At 40.0% G+C, this 11,880-nt stretch overlaps 1 protein-coding gene across 2 annotated transcripts in view; it reads left to right on the forward strand.

Moving 5' to 3' along the window:
- The window catches only part of igfbp2b (insulin-like growth factor binding protein 2b), a 37,728-nt gene extending 26,056 nt beyond the window's left edge, over nt 1–11,672 (forward strand). Inside the window, exons 2-4 of one of the 2 annotated variants that reach the window (XM_007256369.4) lie at nt 1,217–1,371; nt 4,241–4,381; nt 8,360–11,672. In XM_007256369.4, coding sequence (XP_007256431.3) covers nt 1,217–1,371; nt 4,241–4,381; nt 8,360–8,518 — 455 coding nt within the window. In that variant the 3' untranslated portion in view covers nt 8,519–11,672. Of the gene's footprint in view, nt 1–1,213; nt 1,372–4,240; nt 4,382–8,359 lie in introns of both variants that reach the window. The other variant, XM_007256368.4, reaches the window with a different exon arrangement.
- Nucleotides 11,673–11,880: the final 208 nt, after the last annotated feature.

An 11,880-nucleotide genomic window follows, 5' to 3' on the forward strand; every position in this document is an offset into this window, starting at 1 on the left:
CATATTATTTAGTTTTGGGTGTAACATTAAATAAATAAACCAAACAGTGTGCCAGTTGTCATTGCCTTTAAGATCCAGGTGCTCTCTGACTTTGGCACGTTGATATCTTAACAGCATAACGTTTTTTGCACGGTGTACGTATTGAAAAAAAATGACATTGCAATATATTGTTGTTATGCCATATATATGGAGCAATATTAAAATAAAAAAATAAGGAATTATTTTTCTCTATTTTTTTTGCCAGAAATCAGTTTAATGCCAGAGTCAGTATGAAATTAATATTATCATTATACTACTAATGCAATCTGTGCAACAACAAACAAAACATAACATAGTTTGTATTGGGTAGGTACTATCTGTTATGTAGAATATGAAGCGTGTGATTTTTTCTTTATCAAGCAGCAAAAAAGCTTTAAGAAATATAATTTAAAATGGATTAAATGGTCCAAAAAGTGCATCTAGGTGATGCTGTTTCAGCAATGGAAAATTAAAAGCTTAGAGGGACACAAACCAAATCAGTGTCTGTGGATGAATAAGGTGAGACCAAACTACTGTGATGCTGGTGAAAATGAAACCGAAACTTCATGTGAAGCGCTGCCGTTTTGCGCATGCCCATTAGATTAGGCACACAAACTGTTTAGAAAAATGTGTTATATAGGTCATAGCAAATTTAAAGAAAACTTTAGATTTTATGAGAAAAAATGATTTGGGCCGCTTTAACCTGCTGTTTAAGCGTAGTTTAAAATCTGCAACATATAAACACTGAGCAAAGCAATTTTCTTAAAACTCAAAACAGTTCAAAATTAAACCAATATAAACCTACACAAGCGTACTTAAACTGGAAACAAAACAAAAAAACGTATACTTGTCCAAATGGGTTGCAGAAGCTCACCTGTGCCTGGCTGAACTTGCTCTCTGCAGATGAAAGACTGCTATCTCCTCTCTGGCCTCTCGAAGTCAGGAACTGTCATTAAAACCCAACTATTACTTTGTTTCTGCTGTGCTCTGATGATCTGCCAGAAACCCCCTAACTCTGATTTGAGCAAAAATGCTTCCACTCCTCCATTAACGTTACTGTCTAGGTAGCAAGGAGTGAGGAGATTGACTGCAGGTTCTGAACCTCCATATTCTTTTCTTTTCTATTATTTTCTGGCTTTTTTGTTTGAGGTCTTTAAACAAATTAATAGTATGTTTTTTTCTTTAATTCTGTTAGTAGACCTCTCTGGGACAAGATCGCCGTTTTTGAAGAAGCCGACCAAAGATGCTAACTACTGGCTGAAGGAGACTGCTGTTAGGCATCACCAGAATGAGCAGAGGTCCAAGATGATGCTCAACCGTGTGGAGGATCTTAAGACACCTCGGCCCAGACAGGTGAGATTCTCTTGGAATGGAGATATTAATATGTATTTCAGCCACAAATATATATATCAGTATCAGTTATCCAATGGAAAAAGTGACCGAAAGTCCAGCTTTATGCTTTAACTTTGCAGAGGCAGTGAAACAATGTAAAAAAAAAAAGCTTTGTGGAGAGTCTTGTACTGACCTTAGCTGGCATTGTATTTAGAACTTTAGTGCCCTCTTCTGGTTATCACACTCACACACACACAAACACAGTGGACACACACTTCCCTCTTGCTCACTTTCTCACACACCTGTACATAGTTTATGCAGTTTCTGAGATATATAAATCTATATAATTTTTTTTTGATAATATTAATGATCAGGATTGTGCCTTAATTAAACTTAAAAAAAGTAAAAAAAAACAGCTGTGCATGCTCTTTAGATGATTAAACTGCAGCATTCAGGCTGCTCTCCATAAAATATTTCAGGGAGGTCTCCTTCGTTACTCAGTAACTACCGGCTGGTGACAGCAGACAGTGACGAATGCATTGCTAAGGGAGAATAAACACTTGGCATCCTCGCGGAAATTATATGAGCTGGGCCCTTATCACGCTTGTATTTCTGCAACTCTGCCTTTATCAACTTGGCCATCACACGTAGCTACAGCAAGTTAATTAACTTTTCTTGGAAAAGTACCATGTCTTACCTGGACCTTTAAACCTCCAGCCAACTGACCACTGCTGCATGACTTCATCCTAAAATACGACTCCCGGCTCCCCCTCTACCCTTCCCAACCTGGCCGTGTCCAACTTCTTTCAATCATTTCTTGCACAAGCCTTTATTTGTGGCTTTCTTACTTTTCTTTTTTTTCCTTCAAATAACTATTTGGGCAAAAATCCTCCTAGTGCTTCATTCTCTGAGATATGGCCTTGCTCACTGAATTGGATAATTTAGTATTTGGAAAAATGATATTTTTTATAATTTTATGATAAATCATTGCACATAAACTGAGGCTCAGCCTGAAGTTACCAGTGCTGCACTCACAAATTAGCATAGGCTCTATGGCAGCCCTTTAGCCTTTAGAGATACCATTAGTATTGTTAGGATCGGAGAAACAATGATATATATGTCCATATATTTTCCCCTTCATTTAACCCTCTATAGGTCAAATCAGCATCACTTTAACAATGAAGTTACTTACGGATGGATAACGCTATAGCACTGCATTGATACAATAGGATTTGGTATCAGCTTTGAGAGAGTCATTCGCGAGATTCCAAAAGCATAACTTTTTGTAGATTTTAAGAATAAGTAATAAAATACTGAGAGAGTATATAAATAAAATATTCAAATTTTGAGAAAATAATTTTCATATCACGGTTTTTAAAATTGATTATATCTGATGATTCATCTTTTCCCTTATTAGTCACAATTCTATAGTAGTGCTTCTGATTTAAGAAGTTTAAAAGCTTAAGCCATATCAATTTTGTGAAAAATATATACCTTATTTTTCGCACTTTAAGGTGCACAGGATTTGAAAGCAATGAACGTCTATTTACTGGTCTTTTTTCATACATTATAACAGAAAAAAAAAAACGTCCAGTTAAGGAAACATGCGTTCGAAGGCATATTGTGCAACACTAGTAAGGAACAGGGGTGTAACTAAGTTAAGTAAAACTAAACTAGGTAAACAAAACTGTATTTCTAAAAAAAAAAAAAAAAATTAAGTCAAACGAGTGCTGGATGTTAATCTACACAGATTTCTCTCCTAAAAACTGTTTACTTGAGTGAGTAAAGAGTAAAGCGATTGCGTTTATTTACGGTAAGCTTAGATTTCCAAATTTCCGCTAAGGCCATGTACGGCAGCATTAGCATTAGCAGCTAACAGCTAGCCACAATTAGAGCTAGTAAATGCCGCCTGACAGCACTACACTGAGGAACCCTGTGCGTTCCGCTAAGCCAGGACGATATTAGCTAGCGGTTTGCCCACGTTGCTTGTTTTATGATGGTAAAACACGCAGGTTACAGTCCGATATACCCACCTCTGAATGGCGAAAGAGCTAGCTAGTGCTTAGCGCGGTTAGTGGCTAATGCTAATACTGCTCCACCCTCAGTGCTAGCTGGGGTTAGCAGCAGGCTACAGACCGATGTTATTTACCTTTGAATTGCAAAAGAGTAAGCACTTAGAGTTAGCAACTAATGCTAATACTGCTCCATACAACCTGACTGGTAAAATTCATACATAAGGCACACCATATTATAGATATAAAGATGATAAGTTTTAGTGCAAAAAATATGGTATACATTTGGATTTACTGTCCCAAATACAACAAAATTGACCCAATTTTACCAATATTATGTTAAATCCTCTAACTAGCACTGTTTCTACAGTCATGCTTGGAAGTTTGTGAACCCTTAGATCTTTGAATATTTCTGCATCCATTAGCTGTCCCACGAACAGCAGAAACTCTATGAGAATGTCAGGCTGACGTAATTTGTGTTGAGAGCTGGGCCCTGAGTGCAGTGAGCTCCCTGCTGGAGAGCTTTTCATCCACATGATACGGATAAGATCCCTGGCAGAGCTCGCTGCCTGTGCCCTCTAATCATGGGCCAAGCAGCGAGCAGCCAGAATAAGAGAGGAGGAGAAAGAGAGAGAGCAAGAGAGAGAGGGGAGGAAGATAGGTAGGGAGAAAGTGAGAGAGGCCCTTTGATGCAGCTGCCTTCCCTCATAGAGAGAATAAGAGTGAAAGAGTAGAAAACTAGGGCTAGCAAGAGATGAATATCAGCTATGTTTCATGAGGCTGCCAAACTGGTTCTTATCTTTCTCTCTCTCTCTCTCTCTCTCTCTTTTTCTCTCTCTCCCTCATGTGTGTGTGTGTGTGTGTGTGTGTCTGAACAGAGTCAGTGTGAGCAGGAGCTGGATAAAGTCCTGGAGGAGATCTCCAAAATGACCTTCCACAACAACAAGGGACCCCTGGAGAACCTCTATGAGCTGAAGTTCCCCAACTGTGACATAAAAGGACACTATAATCTAAAACAGGTACGTGGTCACTACAGGCATCTACCCAACCTGCTGGTCTGTGAAGCTGTCATGAGGGTCTTTTAGTACAGTAGTGGTCTCAACAGTAGCCCTAGTGTACCTCTGACTGGTATTGTCTTGCTCTGACACACCTGATTCAACTAATGAGTGAATTAAGTCCTTCCTGTCCTCGGCTCAGTGGCTCTCTCCAGGGCACCACTCGCACCACCCCAACTCATGTGGCACCTGAATAGATCATCTGCTTATCAACCTGGGTGTTGGAACAAGTCACACAGGCAGGTTGTTGTATTATACTCTGCAGCCGGGGTGTTGGCATTTGCAGCTCAGGCAACTCAGGCTCAGCGTGTGATATTCTGTCCGAAAATGTCCATAGTGTTTTTGCTATCTGATTCTATCTTTATGACCAGGAAGATTTAGAACTTTTAAGCTGCTGGACACTTCTTAATGGCAAGATGCAGCTGTCCCTGGTCAGGAGAGGGCACCCAGCACAAACTGAAAAATGAATCAGTGATAAGACCTTTCTCCCACCTTGTTTGTTTCAGGGGAGATATGTTGGTGTAAAGCTTGGTGTAGGTTGTGTCAGGGGAGACATGTGAAGATTGGTGTAGGTTGTGTCAGGGGAGAAAGGTTAAGAACTTTTTTCTGTGGTTAGTATTTTTAGGCTTAATCAAGAAAGAAGGGGTTATGGATGCATACATCCTAAATTTTAGTTTTGTAACTCTGAATTTGTAACAATTGAGTCTTGCAAAATTTGCAAAACCACTTAGTCCGTTTCTCTGGTCCAGATCAGTTGATGAGTTTGTTTATTTTGAGAGTTTTCCCCTTTGTTTGGTTTAGTTTCACACAGGCATAAACCCAAACAATGCAGCACACATGGCGTGTGTAAACAGCAGGAAGCTGAGACAGTGTTTGTTCATAGCTGTGGAAATTAGTGTTTAAAATGCACCTTATCAACTGTGTATTTGAGTATATTTGATACAAACACAAACTAACCGCTCTAGAGTTTGTTTGGGATCCTCTAGCTGGTCTCGGTCCGGTTGATTTGATCCGCAGTCGAGTGCGATTACTGTTTCCACACCTGCTCAATTGAGTCCATTTTAACTGGACCAAATAGTGCTGGTGTGAGAACAGAGGTTTTTATTGTTCCCAATTTAACATGGGATTGATTAAAAATGGTACTGATTAACAATCTGTTCAATATGGTGTGTCAGCAGGGATCATATTATAACATGCAGAGCAGTGGTAGCTTGTATAATAATAAAATAAATGGTTGCATAGTTGCATCCTTCCATACATTTCTACCATGTTACAGCCCAGCTCCACGATAGCTTTTAAAGAAACACATGCTCTTGTTCTCACTGCATTGGTCTCGTTGAGTTAAGTGGAAAAAAAAAAAAGGCCAAGTTAAGGTGACCCCAGAACACGTTAAGTCACAGCTTAATCCAATCAGTGCAGCAAAGACATGCACAGCCTACGCAGCTTTCATCACTCTAGTTAGTGCAGTGTTAGCATGAAGCAACGCGCAACCTCTCATCTACACTGGTTGCACAATTTGGCACGAAAACACGACAGAATGACACAGAGATTAGAGCTGTCTGAGAAAGCAGCTCCCACACTTTCGGAAGTAAGGGCGTTTCGTCGACGCCAAGGTGACAGCGTCTGAACCCGGGAGTTGCAAGGTCATAAAAATGTTTGCTAACTGACTGTCACCGGCCTGTGGGGATGGTTAGACATTGTTTTGCAATCAGGCTCTATTTTCTTTTTCTCCATCGCTCGCACGGCCTTGACAGAGCCCTACTTTATTTTTAGAGTCAAAACAATGATATGAGCATCAACGTGACAGCACGTAGCATTACATGGCGGAGGTAAAACGGGGACAAACCCGCCCAAGAGAAACGAACGAGCGCATTGTTTTGATGCAAAAGCGCTGTTCCCAGGGCTCGCAAACCTTTACCTCTCCACCCTAAATTGTTCTGTAATCATCTTGTTCCTCTTGTAATTACTGTAACTGTCAGTTTTTGTTCTTTATCACTGAAGGAAAAAATTGGAAAGTCTGTTTTTTTTGCTTATTTTGGGTCCCTGTGTAAGCTACGTCCAGTTCAATTATGACCTCATTTTGGGAGTGCTCAGTGGGGGTCGGAGAGAGACATGCTGTGACAAATGAGGCGGGTATGGTCGCTCCACCCTCCACCCCTCCCTACTGATCACTGCACCAAGTGCTCCATTAACCCTCTCAAATTTAGGCCTGTTATTTAGTTATTAATCTTAAGGTTTATTTACTGCTATTCATTATATAACTATAACTGTTATAGAAACTAATGCACCGTGCTAAAGTTTTAGGTGCCTGCGGTAATTTGCTCTTTATTTGGCTAGTATGTGCTGATTTATTCAGGAAATCAATCTAAATCTAATATTAGAATAAATACAAAAAATTGCATCCATACAAAAAGCAAGGGTTAATTTACGTCACTTTATGAGATGGTTGCTTCAAAAACTGTTTTTGGTACAAAAACTGGTCTTGGTTTCAAGGAAAACTTAAGGGGTTCATTCAGAAAGTGTTATAACAGCTTTATCTTACCCAAAAATTATAATTGAATATGGTATAATATGACAGTTTGGTTTGGTAATTTTAGCTGCAAAGGGAAAAAGACAAGCTTATAAGAATATTGAAGATTCGTATGGAATTTGTACAACAAATCAGGTATATGAAATCTCTGTAAGAAAGTCATTTAAGATAGAGGATTAACTAATATATTTGAACAAAGATTTTAACTGCTGCCACAAAGCAGACATTTGGATGTCAGGAACGACTATAAATATTTATAGGAGAACATTTTTACTATGAATGTGTTAATTTATATAAATTATTTTGTGTTTTTTTTACATTTTTGGCATTTTTTATGCCGTGATTCAATATTAATTAATTATAAAAACTTATATTGTATTTTATTCCAATATATATGTATGCTATTCTTTGTCCAGTAGAAATCTGGAACCCAACTGTATTCTTAAAACTAGCGTAAGAAATTTCAACCCGTTTACTTCAAAAGAGAAATTCTTGTTGCTTTTTACTGTATTTATGTTTTTTACGTCTATTTTCTGTTGCAGGGGAAAGTATGAATTTGTAATTTTATAAGAAAAAAATATATGTTTTACATTATTGGCATTTTTATGCCATAAGTGATTAAAGAATAATTTACACATTGGAAACAATGTGTAAACTGATTCTATTTGTTTTTCCTTCCTGACCAGGAGAAATTTGGAACCAAGCTTTATTCTTAAACCTAGCTCCTTAAACCTATTTCACAAAACTAATTACTTCAAATTAAGAAAAACTTGTTGCCTTTTACTGCATTTATGATTATTTCATCTGTTCTGATTTAATCTGAAGTAAAAAACACTTATTGTCCAGATAACACTGTTATCACTGCACTATACTGTATCATGTGACTTATGACCATGAGGAACTGAAACCTGAAAACATATCCATATACAGCTCTATATCAAAATAAGAGACCACTTAAAGTGACAATCAAACTGTGATTAAAAACCAGATTTATTCCACCAAATATTGATTTCTGAACTAATTTTCTGCAAATAAATGCTCTAAATTCTAATATTTTTATTTGGGATTTGGGAGAAATGTTGTCTGTAGTTTATAAAATAAAACAACAATGTTAATTTTACTCAAATATATACCCATAAATTGCAAAATCAGAGAAACTGATTCAGAAACTGAAGTGATCTCTTAACTTTTTCCAGAGCTTTACATCTATATACAGAAAACTTAAGATTCAAGACATATTAAACGTAATAATCCTTAAACGTAAGACATATTATTTAGTATATTTATGATATATATCTGTAGAACTGCTATGAAATCTTCAGTAATTACTGTATGCACTTTACTGTATGAAGGAATAACCCTCTAAACCCCGCCCCTTCCCCCACTCTCTCTACCTCCCTCTTGTGTTCCAGTGCCACATGTCCACCCATGGGCAGCGAGGCGAGTGCTGGTGCGTGAACCCCTACACCGGCATCCAGATCCCCTCCTCGGCCCGGGTGAGGGGCGACCCCAACTGCAGCCAGTACACCGGCGGGCCAGAGCTGGAGCCCCCCACCGACCTGCAGAAATAGACGTGCTCTGTCACCCGCGGAGGGAACAAGCAGAGCTACACAACAATGAGAGACGAAGCTGGAGAGAGGCGTGCATGCTTGTATTTTTGCGTGTATAAAATGTGTATAAAATCAATCTTACGGTCCCAGATTTTAATTTCTAATCTCAAGTACAACAAAAAAAGCATGTTAAAAAGAAAAACAGCTCATGACAAAAAATAGAAGACAAGGACACATTTGTATCCCACCCTCCTGCATTTCCATCATTCTTTCTTTCATAACTCATAAATTGATGCTAATTTGACAGTGAGAGGCAGACAGGCATTGTGTCCTCCTGTTCACTGTAAATTACCCAGTAAGCACTGGGCCTACTTGTGCCAACTTTGAGCCCAGTGTGTAACACAGTGTGGGCTGCTGTCTGACTGAGTTTGGCTACGTTCCCACCTCCATTAAGTCAGGCAAACATACTGTATTTTTTGCACTATAAGGCGCACTTAAAATCCTTTAATTTTCCAAAAAAACAATGAACAGTGCGCCTTATAATCCGGTGCACCTTATGTATGTAAAAGCCACTCTGATGAAGTACAGTGTTATAAAGGAGTTTCAGTGAAGTTTCTCCAGCACCAAGGCAGGAGCAGTATTATATTAGGATTAGCCACTAGCCACAGAGGTGATTATGTTGGCTACATTGTAGCCTGCATGTTTTCCATAGTTAAAACAAGCCACGTTTAAAATAAACAGTTTTCAGGAAAGAAATCTGTTTAGATTAACATCCAGCGCTTGTTTGACTTTGAAAGACAATGTTTTTTTTTTACAATAAACCCGCCAACACATCCCACTTACCTCACCCGTAATAATACAGTGCGCCTTATAGTCCGTAAAAATACGGTACACTAAATGCTGGGACTGCTTAGTTCATATATGCTAAACCGAGCTAAGCGCTAAATGTTCAGCTAAACACCAAGGGATGTATGTATGCTATGCTAACATGTATAGGCTAACATATAAGCTAATTTCTAGATGGAACAAGGTGCTTTATGTACTCGTTTTATTATTTTCTTTTTTTGTTATTTTTTTTTCTTCATTATCTACAATGAACCATCAGTGCTATGTACTTGTATTCATTATGATTAATCTTTCCTTCTTTCCCTACCGCTGCCTCCCCACTCTCTCTCTCTCTCTCTCTTTCTCTTTCTATAACACCCCACCTTCCCCATCTTCTTCATAAGCCTGTGGAGCTGCATTCTCTGTAGTGGAGAGGCCTTGTCTCCTGTCTGCAGGGTGTCCACAGAGGGTCGGTTTGTGTGGTTTATGTGGATGAGTATGAGTGTGTGTGTGTGTGTGTGCCTGTGTGTGTTAAGGGGATGTAGCCACTGGTAGCTTGGCAGCTGATAGACCTCTGCCTGCCCCACCCACCCACGTTTGACCCCCCCCTCCGCCTCCACCACCTCATCCCATCCCATCCAATTCTCCCCATCCAGTTATGTGCGGGGGAAAAATGGGGTGGAGTGGTATGATGGGCAAGGGTGGAGGGGGCACACAAGTGGTTACTAATGACGTGCTGACAGAGGTCGAGATTAGGACACAGGCCTGACATTGACAAATGTGATATTAAGTGGGTTAAGGGCCTATAAATAAACGCAGGTTTGCGAATGTATGCCTGCAATGCAGAGATGGGTCAGGCTTTACCTAGCTACTCTACAGTCTCTCGAGGGGGTGGAGGGGGAGGGGAAGGACCTGAGAGAGGAGGGCTTTTGGTGGTGGCTGTGGTCGTGGTGGTTGTCGGGGAGGGTGTACACAGTCGTGTGAAGGCAAGCCAAGGAGCGCACAGGTTGAGCGCGAGTGCTAAGCTTGCCCTGTCAGCAGATTTCCCACCTGGTGCGATCTATTTAGTACAAGTGGTGCTCAGCAGGTATGCAGGGATTAGAGCTTGCGATTGTGCTTAATGAGAATTCTGCTCACATTTGCTCAGCTAGCTCGTGAAATATGATCTTGCTTGTTGTCCGTCAGTCATTCACACACACATACACTCACTCTCTCTCTCTCTCTGTCTTTGTCTCTCTCCGATCGTATAGCATTGAACAGCTCAAAATGACTGCATCCAGAAATAGCAGCTGATTAAGCTTGATCGATTGTAAACAAATGCAACGGCGTAGGCCACAAAAGCTCTGTATGAAAACCGAACAGCTTCAACAGCTCGGCTAAGCTCGGCTCGGTTGAGACCTCTGCGAGTTCGCCTCTCAGATAACATATTAACCTCCAATAACTCACATGGCATTTCCATGTCCAGCGCGGCTTTAAAATTAGCTTTCATAGATTTTCTTTTTTTAGTGTGTATTATGGTGCTACAGAACGGCTCTCTTAAAACCCCCACCCACCCAACCCCCACCCCACTGGACTGAACTGGACTGGACAGGGGGGGTTGGTGCCAGCAGAGAGAATGCTGAGACACTGGCTGCGAGTTTTCCGTTTGGGTTGGTTTCCGAAATAGATTGCTGCCTGCCCTCCGGTGGTACAGTAAATTTTACGGTACTTTGAGTCTGGCCTAGTTTGAAAACAAAGCGAAACCAATCCCTGTGGTTTTTGGGCATATTGATTTTCCACAGTTGTCCTAAAGGGCTGAAAGAATGTGAATGTGTGTGTGAGCGAGGGAGTGTGATGGCATGAGAGTGTGTGTGTGTGTGTGTGTGTGTGTGTGTGTGTGCAGAGGGGGTTGCTGTGCCACGCCTGCAGCCTGAGGACAGAGGAAAGCAGTGTTTGCCATCTGCTGCAGTGTAAAACTGTCAGGTCTGCTCTCTCTGTGTTTGACGAGGCTCACATAGGCCACAGAGGGAATTTCTTAAGCAAATCCAAAACACCATGTGCCATGTCAGTCTTTCTCATGCACTTACTCTCTCCCCCTCCTCCTTTTTTTTCTTTTTGTCGCTTTGCATGTTATTGAGTACCAGGAGGCGCACCTGCATCTGATAGTAAAGCTTTACTTTTAACCACCAAAGAAAGAAAAAAAAACAATGCTTGTGGCGTCTTATAGAAATGGTCAGTGAATACAACAAGTGCCTGCCTGTAATTAAAAAAGGGACTAAAAAAAAGCCATGAATGCATGTAAAGCAGTACAGTTATTGTCATTTATTACAGGATTAAATTACAATACAATTAAACATGTTACCTTCAACAATGTTTGTATTTCTTGTATTTCTTTTTTTTTTAATCCCTTTCACACCCTGCATTTATTGCAGTGGACATTATGTATTTTTGCTCTTAACACTGATTGAGACCTAGTGTCCATCAAAATAGACATTTATCAGCCAAGCAAACTGCTGTTTAGCCCTGCCCACTGCATTAGAAAAAATAAAAGTCTGCAAACTGAAGTAAAGCATGGCAGC

The sequence above is a fragment of the Astyanax mexicanus genome, chromosome 11 (assembly GCF_023375975.1).
Source record: "Astyanax mexicanus isolate ESR-SI-001 chromosome 11, AstMex3_surface, whole genome shotgun sequence".
In the NCBI taxonomy this organism is placed as follows: Eukaryota; Metazoa; Chordata; class Actinopteri; order Characiformes; family Acestrorhamphidae; genus Astyanax; species Astyanax mexicanus.